This window comes from Onychomys torridus, chromosome 1, assembly GCF_903995425.1.
Source record: "Onychomys torridus chromosome 1, mOncTor1.1, whole genome shotgun sequence".
NCBI lineage: Eukaryota > Metazoa > Chordata > Mammalia > Rodentia > Cricetidae > Onychomys > Onychomys torridus.
The window spans coordinates 66,667,174-66,679,897 of record NC_050443.1 but is presented as its reverse complement, the minus strand read 5'-3'; the positions used below and the strand labels follow the sequence as shown (position 1 = coordinate 66,679,897).

General features: G+C 38.9%; 1 protein-coding gene across 1 annotated transcript in view; it reads right to left on the bottom strand.

Annotated features, from left to right (window-relative positions):
- Nucleotides 1–12,724, bottom strand: part of Nox4 (NADPH oxidase 4) — a 136,764-nt gene that overhangs the window by 98,317 nt on the left and 25,723 nt on the right. Inside the window, exons 3-4 of the mRNA XM_036200337.1 lie at nucleotides 2,855–2,965; nucleotides 1,637–1,721 (exon numbers count right to left, since the gene is read on the bottom strand). Coding sequence (XP_036056230.1) covers nucleotides 1,637–1,721; nucleotides 2,855–2,965 — 196 coding nt within the window. The remainder of the gene's footprint in view (nucleotides 1–1,636; nucleotides 1,722–2,854; nucleotides 2,966–12,724) is intronic.

Here is a 12,724-nt window from a genome sequence, read left to right as displayed (position 1 = left end):
AATCAATGAACTAATATTTTGATTCAGTTCAAAGAAATAATCTATAAAAAAAGACTAATAAAGTAGACAACATTAAGATTTAATTTTTTTCTTCCAGGAAAGATTCAAAGGATGAGAACACATGCTAGGCAAAACCACTTTCAAACACTTTAAGTCCTGAGACAGACTCTTTCTTGTTTGTTTTGTGTTTTTTCAAGATAGGGTGTTCCTGGCTGTCCTTGATCTCCCTCTATGCAAACCAGGCTGGCCTCCAACTCAAAGATCAACCTGCCTCTGTCTCCTAAGTGCTGGGTGTAAAGGTGTGAACTACTTAAAACAATAATTTAAAAAATTACCTGATTAAAAGATGAGTCAAGGATCTGAACAAATAACTCACAAAAGGAGATATGTAAATGGTAAATAAGCATAAGAAAAATGTTTCACACTTTGTATCATGAACTGTAATAATGTAAATCACTTTCATAAAAGAATGGCTGAAATCTAGAACACAGAATATCAGATGCTGAAATGGGAACTCTTTCACTGATGAGGGATGGCCTCTTTGGATGATAAAATTCAACTTATTTTCCTCTCACACTTACCCAAAATACTTACAAACCCTCAATCCACAAAACACACCTATGACATATACACAGGAGACAGAGACAGATTCAGAGACAGAAAATGGAGGGAGAGAAGGAAAGGATGACAGAGATGACAGAGACATAGACAGAATATTTTACAGCAACTTTAACCATAACTGAAAAAACTTGGAAGCAACCAGGATGTAGGTGAGTGCATGAACTATAGTTTATCTGGACAGTGAAATAAATACCAGTCAACTCTGAAATGATATGAGCCATCAAGTGATAAAAAATATAAGAAGGAACTTTAATTTATATGATCCAATGGACATGGCAAATCAGAAAAGCCAATGCATTCTATGGTTCTAGCTACCTGACATTTTAAAAAAAGGAAAAACTCGATAGGAAGGAGAGTTTCAGGGAGAAGAGAAAGACAAACTGGTAGAACACTGAGTATGTTCAGAACAGTGGAAATATTCCATATGATACTGTATTGGTGGGTACATGTCACTGTATACATGCCAAAACCCAAAGCATAGTATGTATAAATGTTTATGATTAAAATTTATATTGAATCAACTCTTAAAAGTTTCTCACTTTACATTTGCTAACGTGAAATGAATCAAGATAAAATTACACAGATTTAAAATCTATTCTTCTACCCAATAATCGATATAAAACATGCTTGCCAAATATATACTGAGCTAGCATCGTATTTTTAAATGAAAATCTCACATTGTAATTTTCATTCACATAAGGTCATACCATAATACTTTTAAGCTTGGAAATGCTTGGTGTCCTTATTTTAAACTTTACAAATGAAATAATTTACAAGGAAATTACTGTGACCTTGGGTTCAGCGCCTGGACAACATAATGCAAAATGCCACAAGAAATACCCATGTCCTGTAACTCCTTTCAAAACTCTCCTCCAGGTCACAAAAGAGCGACTACCACACAATTAGAGAATCGCCCATAAGCTCACGGTGGGTGAGAACATACAGGAGAAAATCAAACGTTCTACATCGGTAAAATAGACAATTCCAATAAAACCGTGCTGTTCAGCTTTCTCACCTGAGAAAATACAGATAGTTATGCCACAGGTTATGTGGAATGTCTTACTTTTATCCAATAATCTTCTTGTTCTCCTGCTTGGAACCTAAATAAACATGAATTAATATGGTAAGAGTAATACAACCAGTCAAAATATGCACAAATTTTTCATTACATCATTGCTAGTGTCATCAAAAATTTGTAAATATAACACAAGTTTATTAGTCAAAACTGTGAGAATTATGGCATAATTATTCACTGATGCAATTCAAACAAATATGAGGAGGTATGTTATTTATTTGAAAAGCTGAAAGACATGCTGTTAGATAAAAATATTAGAAACTGCATTGTATCTTATGTTCTTCAAAGCAAATGTCACTGCACTTAAATGTCTGTGCTGGCATTTGTCCCCAACTGTCATCAGCAGTGGTTCTGTTGCAACACAGGTAGGTGAAACTGTCTGATAACCTGGCATATTTTTTTTTAATCTTTAAATTTGATAGAATATATGACTTCCTTTGTGTTGCAAAAATAAGGTTATTTTTTTTTTTAAGTTAGACCAATCGAATCTGTTGTTTTAAATACCCGCTCGATTTTGTAGAAAAATAATTGCCAGGAATCTTTGAATATCTGTGCTTCATACTAGGCAACAACTCTTTAAGGCTATTTCCTACTGAGAAATCTATGAGGAAACTTTTCACTTCCTGTCACTTATTTTCCTTCTTTTCATGCCAATCCAGTGGCCAGGCAGAGGGATCAAATCCTTTAAGAATATTGGCCACCTAGGGAATGTTATTTCCATAAATGATTGCATTAAGATAAAGACTTTCCAAATATAATTACCTGAAAAAAATTAGTTTTGCTAGAGTAAATCAGTATTATGTCTTTCACAGATCACTGCAACAATTTAGCTCTGTTGGTCACTCATTTCTGATCTTGGTCAAGCCATATTCTCTGTAGCTCAGGTTCTCAAGCTTAAAATAGAGCAGCAGTATTGGATTGTAGAGCTGTTCTTCGGAGTCATGAGAGTCCTGGAGTACTGAAAATAGTACCTGAAAGCAAGACTGAAGATATGTCTGCAATCCTCTGCCCTGGGCTAGTGTTCGCAGAATAGCTTTCTGACCATGTGTCCCTTACCACATAAATCCAAATAAAATCAGTTCATAAAAACAGCACAACTAACATGGAATCATTACCCTTGATTTTTTCCCACAGAAATCCATCAAGGTTTTCCCCTACCTTCTGTGATCCTCGAAGATAAGCCAGGAGTGTCCGGCACATGGGGAAAAGGATAAGGCTGCAGTTGAGGTTCAGGACAGATGCAGAGGCTCTGCTTAGACACAATCCTACCTGAACAAACAAGACAAGGGTCAAAACAGAGTCAAGTACAAATGAAAAGCAGCCTTGACCTGCAGTGGCAGGTCTTGCCCTGCTCTCTAAGGTCCATGACAAATGCCAGTTCCTCTAAGAATCCTGAAGGGTTCCTTTCATCTTACTAAAGCTCCCTGAGGAAAAACAATTTCCTCCTGCTCTCAATGGCCTTAAAACTGACTTTTCTCCTTTTTGCTAAGGATATAATCACTTTAATATATTTTTCCATTTCTGGGTCAATTTCTTATACTAGCTTAGCTTTAAGATGCCTGTGGTCTCAGCACTGTGTGTTCTACAACTCCATAGTCAGGTGTCACAGGAATCTGTATTCACTGATAAGCTCAGGAGAGTTCTAAAAGAAACCTCACTTGTACTTTCCCCTCTCTCTGGAAGTCTCTCCATTTCTACACAGCCTACTTATTCACACACATTTGTCTCCAAGCTCTTCAACCCAGTAGCTCGATTCCTCTTCTAGCTTCTCCTTAAACTCTAGTCCTCTGGAGTACTTCGCTGGCCTGAGGATGGGACTGATACCTGTGTCAAGCACTCACATTAGTTTTGTCCTGTCCTGTCATGTTTTCAACACTCTTTCCAGTCACCTCTTCTTGAATCTTATTTTATTTTTAAACGACAAGTAAGTACTGTACACATTCATTAAGTACAATGTGAAGTATTTATATGAACACACAATGTAAGACGACCAAACTATGCTAACAAAGAGATGCACCACTTCCTGCTCTGCATCAGCACTTACCATTCCTTTGCACTAAGCAAACTATAATTCCACTCTTTTCAGTCTTGTAAAATACGTAATACATTTCTGACTTATAATACCACAATGCTCGACTGGCCATCAGAACTTATTCTTCCCATCTACTAATAATATTTAACAGATATTTTCTCTCCCCGTTCCACCACTGCAAGCCTGGTAATCATTATTCTACCCTCTGAATCTGTGAATTCAACTATTGTTAGATACCAAATATAAGTAATATCATGATAGTTCTCTTCTTTGCATGGCTCACTTGAGTAAGCACACTCAAAGTTCAGAATGTTGTTGCAAATTACCAATTTGAAAAAAGACCATATCCAGTAAAACTGTGATTCATTTGTTTAAGTATATAGGGTATTTTTGTTCTTTTAGTGATTGTGCTTTAGCTTTTTTAGGGAATCCATTTCCATTTAATCATTGTTAAAATATTTCTTAATGCTTGAATAAATGAAGAATTATATAGAATAGATGCTATAGATGTTAACGAACACACTTATCTATCTTTGCTGATTATTCACAGTTTGGTCACTTTACATTTATTAACATTAACTCTCCCATGAAACTTTAGTATGTAATTACTATTAATAATCTCTTCTATATGGGAGAACAACATGCCATTCTGATATTAAGATTTTACCCAACAATAACAACAACAAAAGACAACTTGGAAGTTATAGAACCAAAGCACCAAGCTAAGGACTCTGGCTCAAGTACCTATGCTATTAACCCACTGCACACCCTACCTCTTAAGCTTGGCTTTAAATAAAGCAGAGAAGCAAATAGCAGGCAATAAATACTTTGTTTACTGATCAATGAAGATTAGAAGTAAGCAGTTTTAGAAAGCTGCCCTACGACTTCTCCAAAAATTTGGACTCAATCTACTTCAAGATGCAATGATTCCAACTGTGGGCATATACCCAAGGCATGCTCAGTCATACCAGAAGGACACATGCTCAACTATGTTCATAGCAGAATTGTTTGTAATAGACAGAACCTGGAAGCAACCTAGATACCCCTCAACCAAAGAATGGATAAAGAAAATGTTGTACATATACACAATGGAGTATTACGTAGCTGTAAAAAAACAATGACCTCATGAAATTTGCAGGCAAATGGATGGAACTAGAAAATATCCTGAGTGAGGTAACCCAGACTCAGAAAGACAAATATGGCATGTGCTCACTCATAACATAAGTGGATACTATTTGTAAAGCAAAGGATAATGAGACTACAACCCACAGCTCCAGAGAAGTTCGAGCCTTCATCCAGTAACTGATGGAAGCAGATGCAGAGATCCACAGCCAAGCACCAGGCATGCTCCCAGAGTCCAGTCAAAGAGAGGGAAGAGGGACTATATGAGCAAGGCGGGGTAAGGTCATGATGGAAAAATCTACAGAGACAATTGAGCCAGGAGGATCTCATAAATATCAGACTGACAAGTGTGGAACCTGCATGGGACCTGACTAGCCCTCTGCATACAGGAGAGAATTGTGTAACTGGGTCTGTTTGAGGGGCCCCTGGGAATAGGATTAGTATTCATCCCTGGTGCATGAGCTGGCTTTCTGGAGCCCATTACCTATGGTACTATGGTGGGATGCCTTGTCCAGCCTTCATGGGGGAGGGGTCTTGCCTCAAATGAATGTACCAGGCTTTTCTGACTCTCCATAGGAGGCCTTACTCTTTTAGAGCAGAAGATGGAGTGGAGCAAGATGGGGGTGGGGAGACTGGGGAGGGAGCGGGAGCAAGGATAAGTGGGGATCTGTGGTTGGTATGTAAAATGATTTTTTTTTCTTAAATTAAAAAAAGATGGGAAAAACACCATCATTACTAATCAAAAAAGAAAGAAAGAGAGAGAGAGAAAGAAAGAAAGAAAGAAAGAAAGAAAGAAAGAAAGAAAGAAAAAAAGAAAGAAAAAAAGAAAACTGCCCTGGATATCTTCCCTCCTACTAGTGCCTGCCATTCATAAGATGGTCCTTGTTCCTGTTCTTAATCATTACAGATGCCTGAGGTATGAATTTTGTAGTACTGGAGAAAGCCACAAGGATATATTCATTAAAATGGACTAAATGGTATGGTGGAGATAGGATTCCCTGCAGAATTTTTCTCTTGCTCTGTTCAATACATGACATACTGGTGCCTTTGGCTTCCTTTGTTCTCTCTAGTTTCTCTTAGTGCATGCTTATGTCCCTAAGAACATAAGATCACTTTGCATCAGTTGCTCTGAAAAAGTTTTTTTTTGTTGTTGTTGTTGTTGTTTGTTTGTTTTACTGTGATCCTCAAATCAACTGTATAAAGTAGGCTCTACCACCTCATAGATGATGACCTGTTACAACATAAGAGCTACTCAGGCAGGAATTCTCAGCTCTGTGACTTGGGGTAGCATCTGGACAACCGTTTCTGCAATCTTTCCAGATGACTCTAACAATGCAACCTGGGTTGAGGGCCATGGTCTTCAACTACTTAGCTAAGCTGTGCTGCTTATGAGGTAAGAAATGAAGGCAACCATTTATTGTTATTAACTATAACAAGTAAGTGGGTATCCCCAAATGTATGACCAAATTTAACTTCAAAAATTAAGAAATATGGAAGCAGCCCTCTGTCAGATGTGGGGTTGGTGAAGAGCTTTTCCCATTCTGTAGGCTGTTGCTTTGTATTGTTGACCTTGTCCTATGCTCTACAAAAGCTTCTCAGTTTCAACAGGTCCCATTGATTGATTGTTTCTCTCAGTGTCTGTGCTACTGGTGTTATATTTAGAAAGTGATCTCCGGTGCCAATGCATTCAAGAGTACTTCCTGCTTTCTCTTCTATCAGGTTCAGAGTAACTGGATTTATGTTGATGACTTGGATCCACTTGGACTTAAGTTTTGTGCACAGTGAGATATGGATGTATTCGCAGCCTTCTACACGTTGACATCCAGTTATGCCAGCACCATTTGTTGAAGATGCTCAAGAAATTAGACATCAAAATGCCCAACAGTCCAATTAAGAAGTGGGCTATAGAACTCAACAGAGAATTCTCAACAGAGGAAGTTCAAATGGCTGAAAGACATTTAAGGAATTGCTCAACATCCCTAATTATCCGGGAAATGCAAATCAAAAATGACTCAGAATGGCTAAGATCAAAAACACAGAAGACAGCTTATGCTGGAGAGGATGTGGAGCAAGGGGAACTCTCCTCCACTGCTGGTGGGAATGCAAGCTTGTACAGCCACTTTGGAAATCAATATGGAGCTTCCTTAGAAAATTGGGAATCCATCTCCCCCAAGACCCAGCTGTAGCACTCTTGGGCATATACCCAAGCAATGCTCAATCATACCACAAGGGCATTTGCTCAGCTATGTTCATATCAGCATTGTTAGTAATAGCCAGAACCTGGAAACAACCTAGACGCCCTTCAGCTGAAGAATGGATAAGGAAAATATGGTACATATACACAATGGAGTACTACTCAGCAGAGAAAAAAAATAACATCATGAGGTTTCCAGGCAAATGGGTGGATCTAGAAAAAAATCATCCTGAGTGAAGTAACCCAGACTCAGAAAGACAAACATGGCATGTACTCACTCATTGGAGGATACTAGATGTAAAACAAGGATGATTAGACTACTGCATAACTCCAGGGAGGATCCCTAAAAAACCGGACCCTAAGAAAGACACAGGGATTGCCCAATGACAGAGAATGGATGAGATCTACATGAACAACCTGGATGAGAGTGGGAGTAATGAAGGGCAAGGTTCGAGGGAAAGAGATCTTTGGGGAGCAGGAGATCCCAGCTGGATCAAGAACAGAAAGGGAGAACAAGGAATAACAGACCATGATAAATGAAGACCACATGAGAACAAGAAGAAGCAAAGTGCTAGAGAGGTCCCCAGAAATCCACAATGATACATTCACTGTTGACTACTGGCAATGCTCGAGAGAAAGCCTGATCTGACCTAGTCTGGTGATTAGATGGCCAAACACCCTAAGGGTGGTGCTGGAACTCTCATCCAATAACTGATGGAAGTGGGTGCAGAGACGGCCACGCCCCAGGTGGAGCTCCAGGAGTCCAATTGTCGAGAAAGAGAAGGGACTGTAAGAGTGTGAATTGTTGGGACCAAGATTGGAAAAAGCACAGGGACAGTAGCCAAACTAATGGAAACACATGAATCATGAACCAAAAGCTGTGGAGTGCCCCCAACTGGATCAGGACCTCTTGATAAGTGAGACAATTGAACAGCTTGAACTGTTTGGGAGGCACCCAGGCAGTAGGACCCGGACCCAGCATGAGCTGGCCGCTTGGAACCTTGGGCTTACACAGGGACACTTTGCTCAGCCTGGAAGGAGGAAACCAGACCTGCCTGTACTGAATCCACCAGGTTTAATGAATCCTCAGGGGTGTCTTGGCCCTGGAGGAGATGGGAATGTAGGGGAGGGGCTGGAGGGAAGGTGGGGCCAGGGGTACAAGGGGGGAGGACAGGGGAACCCATGGCTGATATGTAAAATTGAAACACAAATATTTTTTAAAATGTAAAAAATTAATTAATTAATTAAAAAAAGAAATATGGAAGCAATTATTCCAAATACACACAATTCATGAAGTGACAACAACCTCACCTCTTTAAAGCTGACACAGTATACAGAAGAGCAGCTGGGATCACTGCCTGATCATCTGATGCACAAAATGTAGATCAGTGAAAAGAAAAAGACCTTTTCAAACCTTTGTAAGAAAGAAATTATTCCACATGTTTTGCAGATGATTTTTAATGGATCTGAAGAAGTCACATAGTTTTCCCAAAGGCACAGAAATTGAAAGAGGTAAATTCTGTACCCAGACTATGTCTTTTTATCTCATGTTAAAAACATAACCCAAAAGAAAAAGAAAAAAAAGGCATCAAAGGCTATGGGAGGAAAACCATGAAATGGAATAAGGTAGCTCCAATAGTTCCCATGAGCCACACACATCATGACTGTTGCCAGTACAATTCACTAGCCAAGTCAAGATCTTGAATTTCCTCTCCCACCAAGCCTGTGTGCTTCACTGCATTCTTGGGTTCTGATTTACTGCTACAGTCCTAGTCAGCACCACTTCCTCTTCAGTTAACACTCATAAATAGATGTGTGTCTGTGGAGACATCAAGCTTGAAGTTTCTCTGCATTGCCTTGATTCTCATAAAGGCATTCATAGAGAGAAACAATATCTTTACATCAACTAATCTCTCCTATTACCCGGCTTTCAACTCCAGGATTACATCCCTGACTTGTTCCTGTCTACTGTTTCTTCATACCCATGTTTCTCAGAAGCAAGGTCTGGTTTTCATAGAATTTTACCCTCAGCCTAACGTTATGGAAGTAGTCTGTAAAAGCAAAACTTACTTGACTTCACATGCAAACCATGCATTTATAGCCATCTTACTATTAGGTTGCAATACTTCGTGGTGTCTTTATTTGTAATGTATGTGTCTAACAGTAAGTTTACATTAATAAGTTCACTGTATTTCACATAGTCAATGAAAATTTCACTACTATCAGAAGATACCATCTCTGATACACATAAAGAATAAATACAATGTTTTTAAAGCTACAAACTTCAGGAGCATACATAGGTCAGCTGTTATAACTTCCTTATTGTAATCCCCAGAATTCATATGCAAATCCATCCAATGAATCGACCCTAAGTAAATCTTCTGTGAAGTGACTACTTGTATAAAAATAAATGATAAATTCAAGTAAATATATGTCACGTAAATCAACACGGAGGCTTATTTTAATGGGTTTTTAAAAGATTGAAATGTAGTCTGGAAGGACACACATAAATCCAGTAAGATTCTGAGACAAATCAGAGGAATGAAGAACAGATTCTCAGTAGAGGATATTTTTATAAGTCTCAGGCCTTGAAATTGTCAGAATTTAAATACTACAACAATTCTTCCCAGGTATGGGAAAGCCATTTCTGCTTTCTGATTTTTGCACTATTCATCTGCATTGATAGGAAAGGGCAGCATCTTGTATGGAAAGTAGTCACAAATTATTGTAAAATACAAGGAATTCTCTACTCTATAGATGTTATTCTTTCTAACATTTGATATATTCTGCTTTCGGTGGAAGGAAAGAAAGAAAGGAGAAGGGAGGAAGGTAAGAAAGAAGACAAAGAGAAAGCAGGAAGAAGGGAGAAGAAAACTTTAAAGAATTCCCCAAAATATATTACAGTTTCAGGTTACTCAGTTCTTTGTTGAACTCCACTGTTTCTGAGGAATGAAAAGAGAAGAGCTGGAGAAATGGCTTGGTGGTTAAGAGTTCCTGTTACAAAGCACCAGAGTCCGGTCCCAGCACCCATACGGTGGTCCCAGCACCCATACGGTGGTTCCCAGCACCCATACGGTGGTTCCCAGCACCCATACGGTGGTCCCAGCACCCATACGGTGGTTCCCAGCACCCATACGGTGGTCCCAGCACCCATACGGTGGTTCCCAGCACCCATACGGTGGTTCCCAGCACCCATACGGTGGTCCCAGCACCCATACGGTGGTTCCCAGCACCCATACGGTGGTCCCAGCACTCATACGGTGGTCCCAGCACCCATACGGTGGTCCCAGCACCCATACGGTGGTTCCCAGCACTCATACGGTGGTTCCCAGCACCCATACGGTGGTCCCAGCACTCATACGGTGGTTCCCAGCACCCATACGGTGGTTCCCAGCACCCATACGGTGGTTCCCAGCACCCATACGGTGGTTCCCAGCACCCATACGGTGGTTCCCAGCACCCATACGGTGGTTCCCAGCACTCATACGGTGGTTCACAACCATCCAAACTTCAATTCTAGGAGATCCAAGGTCTTCTGACAAGTGCGGGTACTGGACACACACTTGGAGGACAGGGATACATGAGCAAAACACTCATGTAGATAAAATAAAGTAAAAATCTAAAAAATTATTTTTAGTGGAGGAGAAAAAGAGGAATTATGAAAGAATGTAACTATTCTCACACTCTCTGCTGTATTGCCTCAGGGAAGAGAGTAAAATTTTCTGTACATTCATGCTTATTTAGTTACTAGACTGGACAAAAAATTGTCATTATTTTTAAATTCCAAATAAATATGAAAACTACTCAGTCCTCCTCACCATACATGCACACACAAATAAGTGCCCATGACTTAATTACTGAAATTTGCAAATACTTATGTTACTTACCATATTGACTGTATAGATAGAATTATGCTTATAGATTTAAAATATGGAGAATATCCTAAACCACATAAGAATTAAGAGAGCAGAACTTTGTTCCACTGGAGGGATAGACAGACATTGGGCAGAAAAGGTATCAAAAGAATGTGGTGTGGGAGTTTCTCATGCTCTGGGACGTGCTGACTCTGACATGCTGCAGATCACATGCAATAGTAATAAGATGCTTGTGGACTTTAGGGCATCCCTCATCAGCAAGGGAAGAAGATAAACTCGATCCTACTATGGAGAGACTGTGCTCTCCCAATACCTTCAGTAATTTAGAAGCAGAGCCTCTCAACACGGAGATACTTTCACTTCAGCTTTTATAATTACAGAGTAAAGAACTGATTGAATTCTGCTAGACTTCTGACCTATAGATTTATGCTACAAGAAATATGTGTCATTTAAACCACTCTCTTGGTGGTAAATTTTAAAACAGTAATACAAAACTGACATAGGGAAATACAAGAAATCAATTTTCATCAGGGTATTATCAGTTGTTTCCTGACAACTATTTTTAAGCATGTAAATAAATAAATAATAATTCTCTTCATTACAAACATACCAGCTTCAAGATTAGTTAATTTTAAATTGCTTAAGTAATGGATTTAAATATTTTTGTTGCTAAGTTTCAAGTTAATTATACTGTTGATAAAATGAACTTTATGTTCTCCATATTTTAAAATGCATCCTAGTTTCATTTCCCATTCTTTGGTGTTATTTATCATTTTGTGATAGCCAGTTAATAAACAATGATTAGATATATCATAAAAGTCCATGTCTGATATTTACCTTTTTAGTAATTAATTTCATAGGAAAAGTTCTAAGCCTAAAAGTTTCAAAAGTAACATGGGTAGCTCTCACCCCTTGTCCAAGAAGTTTATTTTTGCAGAGATCCAAAATGGTCAAAATGCAGAAAGTAAGTGACCATTGGGTGCCCAACCCAACTACCACTGGTACAATTACAACATGCCTAAAGTTCAGAGAACATCACAGAAGAGGAGATATTAAGATTGTACAAGGCAGAGGACCAGGATGCCTGATGTGAGATAGTGTCTCTTAGACACAAAAAGGATGTTGCACCTGTGAAATCTCAGTGATACGAAAATGTAAACAAATCTAAATAATGAGCAGACAAGCTGACCTGCCAACATAGTTGAGGAACCCTCACAAGGCCCCACCCCTAGATGAAAAACTACAGGCAACCAATGACTATAGAACAAGAAGAATCAGACTTCTCCAAGGAAGAGCCTCCAATAGGTAAGCCAATCAATCCCAAGTGGCCAACCCTAACTCATGTGCATACAAAAAACACTAAATGGACATAGAAGTTTGTATATGTGTGTAAAAGACAATAATTGCAAAAGAAGTAATAAGTTGAGAGTGAGTATGGAGTAGTTGGAGAGGGGAGAGAAAGGATGGAAATTATGTAAATATAGTACCTATGAATTATCAAAAACTATTTTTTTAAAAAAAGATACAAAAATAACACTAAGATTCTACCAAATAAAACACAAAATAGGGAATGGAGAGAGGGCTCAACAGTTACAAGTACTTGCTGCTCTTTCAGAGCACTCATACCTAGGTTCGGTTCCTGACACGTACATCTTCACTCACAACTATACATAACTCCCGTTCTAAGGGCCCTGGAGCCTTCCTGTGGACATTGTGAGCATCAGGACATAGGCAGTACATACACATACATATAGGTAAAACATATATATATGTAAATTAAGTAAATATTTAGAAATTAGTTACAA